This window comes from Salvelinus fontinalis, chromosome 23, assembly GCF_029448725.1.
Source record: "Salvelinus fontinalis isolate EN_2023a chromosome 23, ASM2944872v1, whole genome shotgun sequence".
NCBI classification, from domain to species: domain Eukaryota; kingdom Metazoa; phylum Chordata; class Actinopteri; order Salmoniformes; family Salmonidae; genus Salvelinus; species Salvelinus fontinalis.
Window position 1 is genome coordinate 10,453,408 of NC_074687.1, and position 16,460 is coordinate 10,469,867.

At 43.5% G+C, this 16,460-nt stretch overlaps 1 protein-coding gene across 5 annotated transcripts in view; it reads right to left on the reverse strand.

Annotated features, from left to right (window-relative positions):
* Window positions 1-723: 723 nt before the first annotated feature.
* The window catches only part of LOC129820836 (tensin-1-like), a 310,756-nt gene continuing 295,019 nt past the window's right edge, over window positions 724-16,460 (reverse strand). For 4 of the 5 annotated variants that reach the window (XM_055877855.1, XM_055877852.1, XM_055877853.1 and 1 more), the window contains 7 exons: window positions 11,095-11,172; window positions 10,922-10,993; window positions 10,728-10,754; window positions 9,315-9,483; window positions 6,992-7,060; window positions 6,569-6,598; window positions 724-4,417 (listed from right to left, as the gene is read on the reverse strand). In XM_055877855.1, coding sequence (XP_055733830.1) covers window positions 4,276-4,417; window positions 6,569-6,598; window positions 6,992-7,060; window positions 9,315-9,483; window positions 10,728-10,754; window positions 10,922-10,993; window positions 11,095-11,172 — 587 coding nt within the window. In that variant the 3' untranslated portion in view covers window positions 724-4,275. The remainder of the gene's footprint in view (window positions 4,418-6,568; window positions 6,599-6,991; window positions 7,061-9,314; window positions 9,484-10,727; window positions 10,755-10,921; window positions 10,994-11,094; window positions 11,173-16,460) is intronic. The other variant, XM_055877854.1, reaches the window with a different exon arrangement.

Consider the following 16,460-nt stretch of genomic DNA (forward strand, 5'->3'; position numbering starts at 1 on the left):
CCAATCAATTTGTGCAAACATCTCAAGGATGATCCACAGAAACAGGATGCACCTCAGCTACATTTCTAGTCTCAAAGCAAAGGGTCTGAATACTTAAGTAAATAAGGTATTTCTGTTTTTTATTTTTAATATATTCGCCAACATTTTTTAAATCTGTTTTTGCTTTTTCATTATGAGGTATTGTATGTAGATTGATGAGGGGAAAAAAATATGCAATACATTTTAGAATAAGGCTGTAACGTAACAAAATGTGGAAAGGGGTCTGAATAATTCCCGAATGCACTGTACTTAAAATATCAAGTGATTATTGAAGAATGTAACTTGTGGATGCCTTATGCCTCTTGACAAATCAGAAACTTGTTTTTGTCTGTTGTTTGTAAACAACGTAATTGTAATAAACAACATAGTAAACTCATTTTGGTCCAGTGGATGGTCTTTGTGGCCATGACTGTCTGTGAATGTGAGAGTGGTTGCATTTCTCCACCCTTATCCCATGGCTGTTTACAGGAACAATGGTGGTGTGTCCACTTTGTCCTGTATTAACTACAGATTGCCCCTTTAACCTTTAACCTAACCTTCTGCCCAGTGTAGGTTTAACTTGTCTGAAGTATGGTATCTTTATAGTTGTTATTTCTTTCAGTTTTTTGTTGTTGAGTATATTATTTATATTGTGTTTGTGATTTGTATGTAAAACCGAATACACAGACTTTTCCAACAACAAAAAAACACAAATTACTTTTAATATGTTTTTTTTTCTTCTCAGAAACAAAAGCCATACAATAAAGCAAATGAAAATACATACAGTTCTGTACAGGCATCGTAGCACATTCATGCACACATTCTAAGGCTATTTCCTCAAAGTGGCCACATGTACATCAGAAGAGACTTCTTACACGCCAAATAACGTGAGACTGACATTCGTTTTGTGGTAGAGGGGGATTGAACCGACAAGCATTTCTCACACGTTTCTCATAGAAAAATGCAGAATCAACCATGCTTTCGTCAAGTTTTACAGTAGTGGAGACTCATCAAAATAATAAATACAATTCATTTAAAATGAAGGGATTCTCATTGAAGAGGAATGAACGGTTGGAACAGAATGGAACGAGTACAGATGCCAAGAAGACCCAGTGGAGCTTAAAAACAAAAGACCCAGTTGATACAAAACATTAAGCGATAACAGAAGTGGACAAGCAAATATTTAGTGTGTATTTTGACATGACAGAATGCCATGTGTAAACGCTAGTTCTTTTTTCACTGGAGTAGATTTGACCATTGAGGTATGACTAATCTGCTCCAAACAGAATCCAATTGAATGAGGACATTCACAAAATCATAAAGGACAAAAAAGTGAGATAATACTTGTCTTCCATATTCTGAAAATAATCATTTAAACTCAGCCATTTGAGTTTCGCTAGTCCATTGAAGGTCATTGCTGAAATCACAGTTAAAACACTGTAGTAAAAACACAATGGATAGTCAAACTTTGGTTCACCACATGAGGGCAGTAGGCCCTACATAACAAAATGAATAATTGCTTAAGAGTTTAATACGGTGGCGCTTCCCTAAACCTGCGATGTTAGATAGAGGAAGTTGTCACGGAAAGAATATCTGGCCTCCAAACATGCAGTGAACACACAGCTACACATAGGTGCATTGATATCTCACGTTTAAGTGCTTAACTCTGGCCATTCCATTTTAGGCAGGTTTATTTTGACAAAAAAATGTAAATGTTGGCACAAATTTGCAACAAAGAACTTTGCTAGACGCTCTTTCTCCCCCCTACCAAAGGATGCTTTATACAGAGACTCATAACATAAACAAAGTAATGCAGTGAATTTTTTTTAAAGCAAAGCTTTAAAATACATATACCTTACACCATCTATTTTGATGTAGTTCAGTCTCATGATTTATAAATCTTTGCCAAAGTATAAAATCATTTTTTTTACGACACTCAGTAATCTTTATGTATAGACTATATATGTCAATGTATTATTATATGAGTTAAAAGAGTGACAGAGCAAAAAAAGAAACATGTTTAATATATATATATATATATCTATATATGTATCTGTATATATTTATATATCTTACTTGTGGGTAGGATGTGGGTGTTACACGTTTGACAGGCTGATCTGTAAAGATAGTGGCCTCTCCCAATCTCTACTAATCTTTACGGTTGCAGGGGTAGAATCATTTTAATGTTCCAAAGGAGAAGAGAGAGAGCTTGATGCTGTAGCCATAGCAACCTGGACTCTCGTTGCCTGTCCGCTCTTCAAAAATCAGCAGTGAACTCTGACCTTTCATGATGCTTATACATGCACAGCGGAGAGGAGTGGCACTTATGATAGTCAATGGTAGACACACAATGGGGAACCAATCAGCCAAAACCAAATGTATACATAGAGGGGTGCATTGCAGGCTGGTCTAGAAGGGTAACAGCAGACGCCAGCTCCCAGCGTCATTAAAGGGTTCTAATACCACTGTGTAGGTGAATAGTTGGACCAAACTGGACAAGCTTCTATCTATCCTCCATCCTTCAACCATTCAGAAGAAGAGGGGAAAAGATGGAAGTCGGAGGAGATCAATACAGATGTTATGTTGTTCTGAAGAGAACAGTGGAATCAGATGTGTTCTGTTGTTCTGAAGAGAACAGTGGAATCAGATGTGTTCTGTTGATCTGAAGAGAACAGTGGAAGTCAGATGTGTTCTGTTGTTCTGAAGAGAACAGTGGAAGTCAGATGTGTTCTGTTGTTCTGAAGAGAACAGTGGAAGTCAGATGTGTTCTGTTGTTCTGAAGAGAACAGTGGAAGTCAGATGTGTTCTGTTGTTCTGAAGAGAACAGTGGAAGTCGGATCTGTTCTGTTGTTCTGAAGAGAACAGGGGAAGTCAGATGTGTTCTGTTGTTCTAAAGAGAACAGTGGAAGTCAGATGTGTTCTGTTGTTCTGAAGAGAACAGTGGAAGTCAGATGTGTTCTGTTGTTCTGAAGAGAACAGTGGAAGTCAGATGTGTTCTGTTGTTCTGAAGAGAACAGTGGAAGTCGGAGGAGACCAATACAGATGTTCTGAAGTCAGATGTGTTCTGTTGTTCTGAAGAGAACAGTGGAAGTCAGATGGGTTCTGTTGTTCTGAAGAGAACAGTGGAAGTCAGATGGGTTCTGTTATTCTGAAGAGAACAGTGGAAGTCAGATGGGTTCTGTTGTTCTGACGAGAACAGTGGAAGTCAGATGGGTTCTGTTGTTCTGAAGAGAACAGTGGAAGTCAGATGTGTTCTGTTGTTCTGAAGAGAACAGTGGAAGTCAGATGGGTTCTGTTGTTCTGAAGAGAACAGTGGAAGTCAGATGGGTTCTGTTGTTCTGACGAGAACAGTGGAAGTCGGAGGAGACCAATACAGATGTTCTGAAGTCAGATGTGTTCTGTTGTTCTGAAGAGAACAACTGTACTTTTGTCTTTATTTTATTTCTCTACAGAAAGCTCTTTAAAAAATCCAACAACAACATTTTTATGCCCCAAGTCATCCACGCCCTACCATGAGAGCACTCTGTGATATTTACATTGATTCAACTCGCCAGCATGCAAAAATGTCCTTGAATACGGTTTGCGAAGAAAGCAAAGACGCAAACTTTTTAGGAATAAAATAAATACAGTATTTACTTGTATATAGAAAGAAGATAAAATGTAAATGTTTTGATAAAGTAGGCATTTTTTTAATGTTTTTTTTTAACCAAATATGGTCTCAAACATACCTTCCGACAGTGACGTTGCTGCATTTTAAAACTCTTTGGTTGACCAGCCCAAACCCGACAGCTTAACACCCTTCTTTACATCACACAACTTTACTTCTTCTTCTCTTTTTTTATGCGTCACACTCACTGACATCATCACTGACATGATTTCCTCTTCCTGTTGTTGTGCTACCCTGCTAGAGAGATCACAATGGTCTCCCATAGCCAACAACCAACATCTTACACAGCCACACCCCACAAACTGCACTTCCTCTATCCCCCTAGTTAGCGCCACGAAGGAGTCCTTCCAAGAACAAACAAACACGCACACAGACACAGACACAGACACAGACACACAGACACACAGACACACACACACACACACAGAGACACACACACACAGGTAAAAGACGAGATCAGAAGGAAAGAGGTGAAACCTAAGATTAAACGTATACTACACAAAAGAAAAAAAGGAAATATATTTCCTCCGTAGTTAAAAAGAACAACAACCCCAAAAAAACTTAAAGCCAGGGGTCGCCAAAAGGTCAGCTCATCGTTTCTGCGAGCCGCTCATCACCTTGGAGACAAAGTTGACGATGGCGCTGGCGGGCTGATCGGGGTCCATCTCGGCAAAGAGGTGACTGACGTTGTCAGTTGTACTTCCTTGCTTCCGAGCCACAAACCCAAAAAACCTGGAAACGGGAAGGGATGTTGTCAATGTCATTCTAACTGGTCAAATTCAACTGTAGGAAATCATATGAATCATAGATGAAAAGTGTGTGTGTGTGTGTGTGTGACCAAATGGGTTTGAACCATGGTTGTTTTCATGCTACAAGACTGTTTTAGCCCGCTGAGCTAAAGCCTATTACTTCAGGCCTTAGGTAAGGTTACTCATCACTTGAGCTGGTTCAACCAAACACATCCATTCTTTACTGTATCCATTAATAAGAGATAATGTTTTGCTGAATTGTTTGTCTTCCACCTCTATAGTTCCATGGTTAGTCTCTAGGGGGCGCTCTATGCCACTGTTACCATTTGGGATTAATTAAGGCTCAATTCAATTCAAATCGGCGAAGTTCGGCTACATTTCTGAGCCGACATATGCAGCGTTTACAGAGAATGCAGTCTCCGCAAACAGGTGAATATAGCCTTTAGATTTAAATCGTACTATAGCACTGAACATTAGAGATACGGATTGAATAGAAGCCTTTCTTTATGCTGTAGCCAGGGCCAGAAACTAACTTTGGGGAAAACATTCACACTATTTATCAGCATTTGGTTGGAGCATTTTTTTTAACCTTTTTTTTTGCCCTGGCTGTAATGATAAATATTTCATAGTAATTATAATGACATTTTGTCTACTTGATTTACTCTTTTGCCTGTTAGACCATATGAGTTTATACAATTGAGCCCTAAGTCTCATAACAGTAAATTCATAGGCACTTTGATCCCTGAGTTTAAAACCCCAAACCATGACATGCTGTAAATTCTAAACTCGTGACTGCCAACACTGGGCTTTGTTGGCTAAAGGGACACTCTTTTATCTTCAGCCCAGTCATCTCTCCATTCATCTATTCTTCCTCTCTGAATCGTTGGTGGGGAGCTTTCATCCCTTCTTCTCTCCCCTGGTTTGATGTCTGAGCTACTAAATATCACCTTTTATTTGATTTAGGATGGAGGAGAGTACTAATTGAAATCACATGGGCCAATGTATTAGAGGCAGGTCAGGAACTGCAGGGTATGCCAGCAGCATACCACCCTGCATACCACTACTGGCTTGCTTCTGAAGCTAAGCAGGGTTGGTCCTGGTCAGTCCCTGGATGGGAGACCAGATGCTGCTGGAAGTGGTGTTGGAGGGCCAGTAGGAGGCACTCTTTCCTCTGGTCTAAAAAAAATATCCCAATACCCCAGGGCAGTGATTGGGGACACTGCCCTGTGTAGGGTGCCGTCTTTCGGATGGGACGTTAAACGGGTGTCCTGACTCTCTGAGGTCATTAAAGATCCCATGGCACTTATCGTAAGAGTAGGGGTGTTAACCCCGGTGTCCTGGCTAAATTCCCAATCTGGCCCTCAAACCATCATGGTCACCTAATAATCCCCAGTTTACAATTGGCTCATTCATCCCCCTCCTCTCCCCTGTAACTATTCCCAGGTCGTTGCTGCAAATGAGAACGTGTTCTCAGTCAACTTACCTGGTAAAATAACGGTAAAATAACGGTAAAATAAAAAAGAAATAAATAAAAAACTGATGATAAGACTGTCTAAGTGAATAGTCCCCCCCCCTCCCCCAAAGAACCATTGTGGTCAAGCTAAACAACTGATTTGAAATCAGATCTAACTATCCTTAATTCTAACCGGTACCATTAGGTGTTTAACATCAAGACCAGCTGCTGAAAGTATCAAGCTAAGATGCTTCACTTTCTTCAGTGGTTCTGCAACTCTCAGAGTAAAGTTGGGCAATCTATAAACAGTACAGACAAAAATACACTAGGACTACCCCCTCTATTCTACGCTTCAGCTAATCTCTGTTATTTTCTATGCATAGTCACTTTAATAACTCTACCTATATGTACATATTACCTCAATTACCTCGACACCGGTGCCCCCGCACATTGACTCTGTACCGGTACCCCCTGTATATAGCCTCGCTATTGTTATTTTACTGCTGCTCTTGAATTATTTGTTACTTTAACTTTAAAAAAAAAAAGTATTTTCTTAAAACTGCACTGTTGGTTAAGGGCTTGTAAGTAAGCATTTCACTGTAAGGTGTACATCTGTTGTATTTGACGCATGTGACAAATAAAATTTGATTTGGTACTCAAGTGCATGAACTGTATACTTACTTGGCCGTGCCCCCATCAGGTTTATTCCACCTGTAGAGAGATAAATAAACAGTATTATATCATGTAACATTTTGTATGATATATTCATGACATATAATACTAAGAGGTCATAGGCCCCATTCATTTCAAACAGCAAAGATTACTGCCTTTCGTTTACTGTCGCCTAAAGTGTGTGTGTATGTGTGTGTGTGTGTGTGTGTGTGTGTGTGTGTGTGTGTGTGTGTGTGTGTGTGTGTGCGTGTGTGTGCGTGTGTGTGCGTGTGTATGTGTGTGTATGTGTGTGTATGTGTGTGTGTGTGTGTGTGTGTGTGTGTGTGTGTGTGTGTGTGTGTGTGTGTGTGTGTGTGTGTGTGTGTGTGTGTGTGTGCGTGTGTGCGTGTGTGTGTGTGTGTGTGTGTGTTGTAGCTCAGTGTGGACACTCACTTTCTCTCCTGAGGGTCGACATCACAAAATGTGACAGTGTTGATAGGGTAGTGGCGCCGGAAGAAACGCCTGTTAGGTAAAAACAAGGTTTAACACACTGCACTATAGCAACTCATAGACTACTACAGTACAGCGCAAGTTGGATTGAAAAGAGCCCTCAGTCAGAGTGAGCCGTTTGAAATATTGTCATTATGGTTCAAATATTGTTGTCAGTTTAAAAAATGCAATATACAGTCTTGTAGAGTGATGTAGTTGTAAAATAAAAAATAGGTGCTCTGATCGCCGGTCGCGATGAAAAAAAACCCGCTACCTATTCTTTAATGCATTTTTCCGCAAAAGGTGGCAAACTGTCCCTTAAAAAAAGGTGGGTAAACTGCCCCTTAAAAAAAGGTGGGTAAACTGCCCCTTTAAAAAAGGTGGGTAAACTGCCCCTTTAAAAAGGTGGGTAAACTGCCCCTTAAAAAAGGTGGCAAACTGTCCCTTAAAAAAAGGTGGGTAAACTGCCCCTTAAAAAAAGGTGGGTAAACTGCCCCTTTAAAAAAGGTGGGTAAACTGCCCCTTTAAAAAGGTGGGTAAACTGCCCCTTTAAAAAGGTGGGTAAACTGCCCCTTAAAAAAAGGTGGGTAAACTGCCCCTTAAAAAAAGGTGGGTGAACTGCCCCTTTAAAAAGGTGGGTAAACTGCCCCTTAAAAAAGGTGGGTAAACTGCCCCTTAAAAAAGGTGGGTAAACTGCCCCTTTAAAAAGGTGGGTAAACTGCCCCTTTAAAAAGGTGGGTAAACTGCCCCTTTAAAAAGGTGGGTAAACTGCCCCTTAAAAAAGGTGGGTAAACTGCCCCTTTAAAAAGGTGGGTAAACTGCCCCTTAAAAAAAGGTGGGTAAACTGCCCCTTAAAAAAAGGTGGGTGAACTGTCCCTTTAAAAAGGGTGGGTAATATGTCCCTTAAAAAAAGGTGGGTGAAATGTATTTACTTGTGTATTCCCTACACTATAACCCTACACACTCCACCCCTACTCCACTACACCCCTACTCCACTTTACCCCTAATCCACTACTCCACCACTACCAAACTACACCCTAGCACCAATACACCCCTACTCCACCACTACACCCTACACCCCTACTCCGTTACTCATTCACTACCCCATATACTCCTACTCCACTACTACACCGCTACTCCACCACTACTACACCCCTTCACCCCTACTCCACTATGTCACAACTCCACCCCACACCCCTACTCCACTACTCCACCACTACACCCCTACTTCACTACTCCGCCACTAGACCCTACTCCACTACTACACCCCTACTCCACTACTACACCCATACGCCACTACTACACCCATACTCCACTCCTACCTCACTACTCCACCAATACACCATACACTACTACTACACCACTATACCACTACTCCACCCCTACTCCACTACTACACCACTACTCCACCCCTACTCCGTTACTCATTTACTACCCCCTATACCCCTACTCCACTACTACACCCCTACTCCACCACTACACCCTACACCACTACTATACCCCTACTCCACCCCTTCACCCCTACTCCACTATGTCACAACTCCACCACTACACCCCACACCCCTACTCCACTACTCCACCACTACACCCTTACTTCACTACTCCGCCACTAGACCCTACTCCACTACTACACCCCTACTCCACTACTACACCCATACGCCACTCCTACCTCACTACTCCACCACTACACCATACACTACTACTACACCTTTACTCTACTATTCCACTACTCCACCCCTACTTTACTACTCCACCACTACTCCACTATACCATCCTACTTCACTACTCCACCACTACACCCTACACCGCTACTCCACTACACCCTACACCCCTACTCCACTACACCCCTACTACACCCCTACTCCACTACACCCCTACTCCACCACTACACCCCTACTCCACCAGATACTTACCCCACTACTCCACCCCTACTCCACTACATCCCTACTTCACTACTCCACCACTACTTACCTACTCCACTACACCCCTATTCCACCACTCCACCCCTACTCCACTACACCCATACTCCACTATGTCAGCCCTACTCCACTACACCACTACTCCACTACTCCCCTACTCTACTACTTCACCACTGCTCCACTACTCCAGCCCTACTCCACCCTTACTCCACTACCCCACCCTACTACTCCTCTACTACACTACACCCCTACTCCACCACTACACCCCTACTCCACTACTCTCCTACTCCACCACTCAACTACACGCATACTCCACCCCTCCTCCACTACTCCATTATAAACGCCTGTTTGTCCTACTCCCTACTCACTTCCTCTGGTTATCCGTCAGGGTGATGCCTTGCGGCGACACCTTGAAGTGCACAACGGTGGCGGTGGGCGGGGACGCGGCGGCCATCGTCTCCGAGATCGCCTTGGCGATGGCCTGAGGTCCTGTCAGAGACTCCATGTCCACCGAGTTGATGTACAGCACATTGCATGCTGGGGAAAAAAGAGTGAGATGTAGCCAATCAGCACAGTGCATTACACACTGGAAAGAGGAGAGAGGTCAAAAAGGAGAGAGATGATGTCATGGGCTGTCTGGCTTTTCAATGCTACAACACGTATTGGTTTGGTTGTAGTGCTTTCTGTTGTGACGTGACATGATTAACAGTTTACATTCGTTTCATTTATAGGATGTATTATGTATGCTTAAGATCAGAGTAACGTGGAGTAATCTATTACAAAATGCTATTTGTCGCACACAGAGTGGACAAAACATTAAGAACACCTTCCTAATATTGAGCTGCAACCCCTTTTGCCCCTCAGAACAGCCTCAATTCGCCGGGGCGCATGACCTCTGCAAGGTGTCGAAAGCGTTCCACTAAGATAATGGCCCATGTTGACTCCAATGATTCCTACAGTTGTGTCAAATTGGCTAGATGTCCTTTGGGTGGTGGAGCATTCTTCATACACACTGGAAACTGTTGAGTGTGAAAAACCCAGCAACGTTGCAGTTCTTGACACACTCAAACCAGTGCGCCTGGCACCTACTACCATACCCCCTTCGAACGCACTTAAATCATCACTTAAATGGCACACATACACAATCCATGTCTCAATTGTCTGAAAGCTTAAAAATACTTATTTAACATTCTACAATGATTGAATTGGTTTAACAAGTGACATCAATAAGGGATCATAGCTTTCCCTTGGATTCACCTGGTCAGTCTGTCACGGAAAGAACAGGTGTTCCTAATGTTTTGAGACCTCAATATATACTTTGTAATACAACAGTTTCTAGCTTTGCAAATCATTGACATGTAAAATGCTGAATGCAATACAGTACATTCTTGACAGTTTCCAATGCTGTTAAGGGAATTCATTTTCATACATTTCACAATTGCTATTAGTAGGTTTAAAGTTCTGTGTTTCTGCACACATTCTAAAAAAGGTTCCATCTGCATTTTCATGCAAGAGAGTTTCAAAGGCGGTACATGCTTTCTGGGACAAGGCTGCACGGGAGAAAAGACTGTCAGGGCCCAAAACCATTCAGTCATTGGACAGAAAACATTTCAGGGATTGTTAGAGTTGTTGTCGTCTAATAGATGTAGGATGAGACAAACACAGACACACACACACACACAAACACACACACAGACTTCTGAGGCAGACGTCAGAGATCTGGGTCAGAATGTAGCAGTCAGGAACCAAAAGTCTCATAAAAGGAAGGACACATGATTTACCATGGGAGTCAGCACGGACCCTCTGCCCTATAGTGACACGGAGGTGGCATCACCAGTGTGGGGACAACAGTGAAATGGTATAGAGTAAGTTACAAAAAGCTGACAAACAAACAAAAATTAAGATGACCTTTCCATTACATAGAAAAGTGCTCAACCAAACCCAATAGTCAACACAATGGTATGCTGCTTCTAACCTGCTCCATGTTTCAGGAGGTAGTCAGCCTGGTTGGTTGGCGTGGCAACATCTGGGACATCCTGGTGGAGATCTGAAACACAGCAGGAGACGATTCAGAAATTCCCCACACCACATTGTACGTATCAATACAGAATTACACAAACACGCACACAGACACACTCCTGGCCTCACCTCTGGTAGGGATGACCAGTTTACAGGGCAGGGCCTGGGGAGTCATGGCGTGCTGGTAAACAAGAGCAGACAGACAACCTACACACACACACACACACACACACACACACACACACACACACACACACACACACACACACACACACACACACACACACACACACACACACACACACACACACACACACACACACACACACACACACACACACACACACACACACACACACACACACACACACACAAAGAGAGATTAGTATTAGTTGTGCCAACAAGACAACAATTCTTTAAAGATGACATATCTTCATCAAGACATGTAGATCACACACCCTGGACCCACAAACACCCCATACCATACCATACCCACACTCACCCCATACCATACCCACACTCACCCCATACCATACCTACACCCACCCCATACTCACACTCACCCCATACCATACCCACACTCCCCCCATACAATACCTACACCCACACACACCCCATACCATACCCACACTCACCCCATACCATACCCACAATCACCCCATACCGTACCCATACCCATACTCATCCCATACCATACCCACACCCACACTCACCCCATACAATACCCACACTCACCCCATACCATACCCACACCCACACTCACCCGATACCATACCCACACTCACCCCATACCATACCTACACCCACACTCACCCCATACCATACATACACCCACACTCACCCCATACCATACCCACACCCACACTCACCCCATACCATACCCACACTCACCCCATACCATACATACACCCACACTCACCCCATACCATACCTACACTCACCCCATACCATACCCACAATCACCCCATACCATATCAAAACTCACCCCATACCATACCCACAATCACCCCATACCATACCCACACTCACCCCATACCATACATACACCCACACTCACCCCATACCATACCAACACTCACCCCATACCTACACACACACACACCCCATACCATACCCACAATCACCCCATACCATACCTAAACCCACATACACCCCATACCATACCCACACTCACCCCATACCTACACGCACACTCACCCCATACCATACCCACACCCACACTCACCCCATACCATAGCTACACACACCCCATACCATACCTACACCCACCCCATACCATAACCACACTCACCCCACACCATACCCACACTCACCCCATACCATACCCACACTCACCCTATACCATACCTACGCTCACCCCATACCTTACTCACACTCACCCTATACCATACCTACCCTCACCCTATACACACAACCTATAACCACACCATACCCATCCTGAATAGGGGCGGCAGGTAGTCTAGTGGTGAGAGCGTTGGGCCAGAAAGGTTGCTGGATCGAATCCCTGAGCTGACACCCTATACACACACACAGCCTATACACACACAGCCTATACACACACAGCCTATACACACACACACACACACACACACACACACACACACACACACACACACACACACACACACACACACACACACACACACACACACACACACACACACACACACACACACACACACACACACCCTATACCCACACTTCTGGACAGACCCAATAACACTTCCAAACACCCCATACACACACACTCAAATCAAATCAAATTTTATTGGTCATATTTAGCAGATGTTATTGTGGGTGTATGGCGTGTCACACTCACAAACCCAGCGTCTCAATTCAACTTCCGTCCCTCCCTTTAGAACATAATTCAATAAGTATAGTCTAGGGGATAAGGTTTCTTCAATAAGGCCATTTTTTAAGGCCATCTCTAACTGTGTGCCTGGGTCACTAGCCATCTCCCTGTGGTTCCCAGTTGGAGGAGTCTGACACGCACATATGGTGTCTTCACAAAGTATTCACACCCCTTGACTTTTTACACATCTTGTTGTGTTACAGCCTGAATTTATAATGGCAAAAATTAAGATGTTGATAATGTTTTTAGAAATGATTTTAAAAATGAAAAGCTGAAATGTGTTGACATAATACGTATGTGTTATGTTATGGCCTAAAAACGTTCAGGAGCAAACATGTGCTACACTAATCGCATAATATGGACCATTGCATGGGGTGTGTGTAGGTATGGTGTGGGGTGAGTGTGGTTATGGTATGGGGAGGGTGTTGGTATGGTATGGGGTGTGTGTGGGTATGGTATGGGGTGATTGTAGCTATGTTATGGGGTGAGTGTGGGTATGGTATGGGGTGTGTGTGGGTATGGTATGGGGTGATTGTAGCTATGGTATGGGGTGAGTGTAGCTATGGTATGGGGTGAGTGTGGTTATGGTATGGGGTGTGTGTGGGTATGGTATGGGGTGAGTGTGGGTATGGTATGGGGTGATTGTAGCTATGGTATGGGGTGAGTGTAGCTATGGTATGGGGTGAGTGTAGCTATGGTATGGGGTGAGTGTGGGTATGGTATGGGGTGATTGTGGGTATGGTATGGGGTGAGTGTGGGTATGGTATGGGGTGAGTGTGGGTATGGGTATGGTATGGGGTGAGTGTGGGTGTGGGTATGGTATGGGGTGAGTGTGGGTGTGGGTATGGTATGGGGTGAGTGTGGGTATGGGTATGGTATGGGGTGAGTGTGGGTATGGGTATGGTATGGGGTGAGTGTGGGTATGGGTATGGTATGGGGTGAGTGTGAGTGGACTCACTCTCAAATCAAATCAAATCAAATTGTAGTTGTCACATACACATGGTTAGCAGATGTTAATGCGAGAGTAGCGAAATGCTTGTGCTTCTAGTTCCGACAATGCAGTAATATCCAACGAGTAATCTAACCTAACAATTTCACAACAACTACCTTATACACGCAAGTGTAAAGGGATGAAGAATGTGTACATAAAGATATATGAATGAGTGGTGGTACAGAACGGCATGGCAAGATGCAGTCGATGGTATCGAGTACAGTATATACATATGAGATGAGTAATGTAAGGTATGTAAACATATAAAAGTGACATTGTTTAAAGTGGCTAGTGATACATGTATTACATAAAGATGGCAAGATGCAGTAGATGGTATAGAGTACAGTATATACATATGAGATGAGTAATGTAGGGTATGTAAACATTATATTAAGTGGCATTGTTTAAAGTGGCTAGTGATACATTTTTACATCAATTTTTCCATTATTAAAGTGGCTGGAGTTGAGTCTGTATGTTGGCAGCAGCCACTCAATGTTAGTGTTGGCTGTTTAACAGTCTGATGGCCTTGAGATAGAAGCTGTTTTTCAGTCTCTCGGTCCCTGCTTTGATGCACCTGTACTGACCTCGCCTTCTATATGATAGCGGTGTCAACAGGCAGTGGCTCGGGTGGTTGTTGTCCTTGATGATCTTTATGGCCTTCCTGTGACATCGGGTGGTGTAGGTGTCCTGGAGGGCAGGTAGTTTGCCCCCGGTGATGCGTTGTGCAGACCTCACTACCCTCTGGAGAGCCTTACGGTTGTGGGCGGAGCAGTTTCCGTACCAGGCGGTGGTACAGTCCGACAGGATGCTCTCGATTGTGCATCTGTAAAAGTTTGTGAGTGCTTTTGGTGACAAGCCGAATTTCTTCAGCCTCCTGAGGTTGAAGAGCCTTCTTCACCACGCTTTCTGTGTGGGTGGACCAATTCAGTTTGTCCGTGTACGCCGAGGAACTTAAAACTTACTACCCTCTACACTACTGTCCCGTCGATGTGGACACTCTGTGTGCAATACTAGTGGTTAACACGACTTTTGAATGACTACCTCATCTCTGTACCCTACACATACAATTATCTGCAAGGTCCCTCAGTCGAGCAGAGAATTTCAAACACAGATACAACCACAAAGACCAGGGAGGTTTTCCAATGCCTGGCAAAGAAGGGCACTTATTGGTAGATAGGTGCATACATTGAATATCCCTTTGAGCATGGTGAAATGAAACTTTGGATAGTGTATCAATACACCCAGTCATTACAAAGATACAGGCATCCATCCCAACTCAGTTGCTGGAGAGGAAGGAAACCCCTCAGGGATTTCACCATGAGGACAATGGTGGCTTTAAAACAGTTACAGAGTTTAATGTCTGTGACAGGAGAAAACTGAGGATGGATCAACAACATTGTAGTTACTCCACAATAGTAACCTAAATGACAGAGCAAAAAGAAGGACGCCTGTACAGAAAAAAAATATTCCAAAACATGCATCCTGTTGGCAGCAAGGCACTAAAGCAATACTGCAAAAAATGTGGCAAAGTAAGGGACTTTTTGTCCTGAATACAAAGCCTTATTGTTATGGCCAATCCAACACAACACATCACTGAGAGCCATCCACAATATTTTCAAGCGTGGTGGTGGGTGCATCATGTTATGGGTATGCTTGTCATCGGCAAGGACTTGAGAGTTGTCTAGGATAAAAATAAACGGAATAGAGCTAAGCACAGGCAAAATCCTAGAGGAAAACCTGGTTCAGTCTGCTTTCCAACAGACACTAGGAGATTAATTCACCTTTCAGCAGGACAATAACGTAAAACACAAACCCAAATATTCAATGGAGTTACTTACCAAGAAGACATTGAATGTTCCTGAGTGGCCTAATTACAGTTTTGACTTAAATTGGCATGAAGATCTATGGCAAGAATTGAAAATGGTGGTGCCTCCCGAGTGGCGTTAGCATTCTAAGAGGTGTCACTACTGATCCGGGTTCGATCCCAGGCTGTGTCACAGTCAGCCGCGTCCGGGAGACCCATGAGGGGGCACATGATTGGCCGAGCGTCATCCGCGTTAGGGGAGGGTTTGGCCGGCTGGGACGTCCTTGTCCCATCATGCTCTAGCGACTCCCGGTGCATGCACGCTAACTCGTGTCGCCAGGTGTACAGTGTTTCCTCCAACACATTGGTGCAGCTGGCTTCCGGGTTAAGCAAGCAGTGTGTTAAGAAGCAATGCAGCTTGGCAGGGTCATGTTTCGGAGGACACATGGCTCTCGACCTTCACCTCTCCCGAGTCCGTATGGTAGATGCAGCGATGGGACAAGACTGTAACTACCAATTGGACACCAAAAGGGGTAAAAAGTAGTAAAAAAATATTACAATAACACAAAAATTACAAGAAAAAAACATTACAAAAAAATGAAAATGGCCATCTAGCAATGATCAACAACCGACTAGACAGAGCTTGAAGAGTTTAAAAAAAGAATAAATGGGCAAATATTGTACAATCCAGATGTGCAAAGCTCTTAGAGACTTACCCAGAAAGACTCACAGCTGTAATCTCTGCCAAAGGTGGTTCTAACATGTATTGACTCAGGTGGTTGAATACTTATATAAATCAAGATATATTAGTGTTTTATTTTTCAGTAATCCCCCCCCCCCCAAAAAAA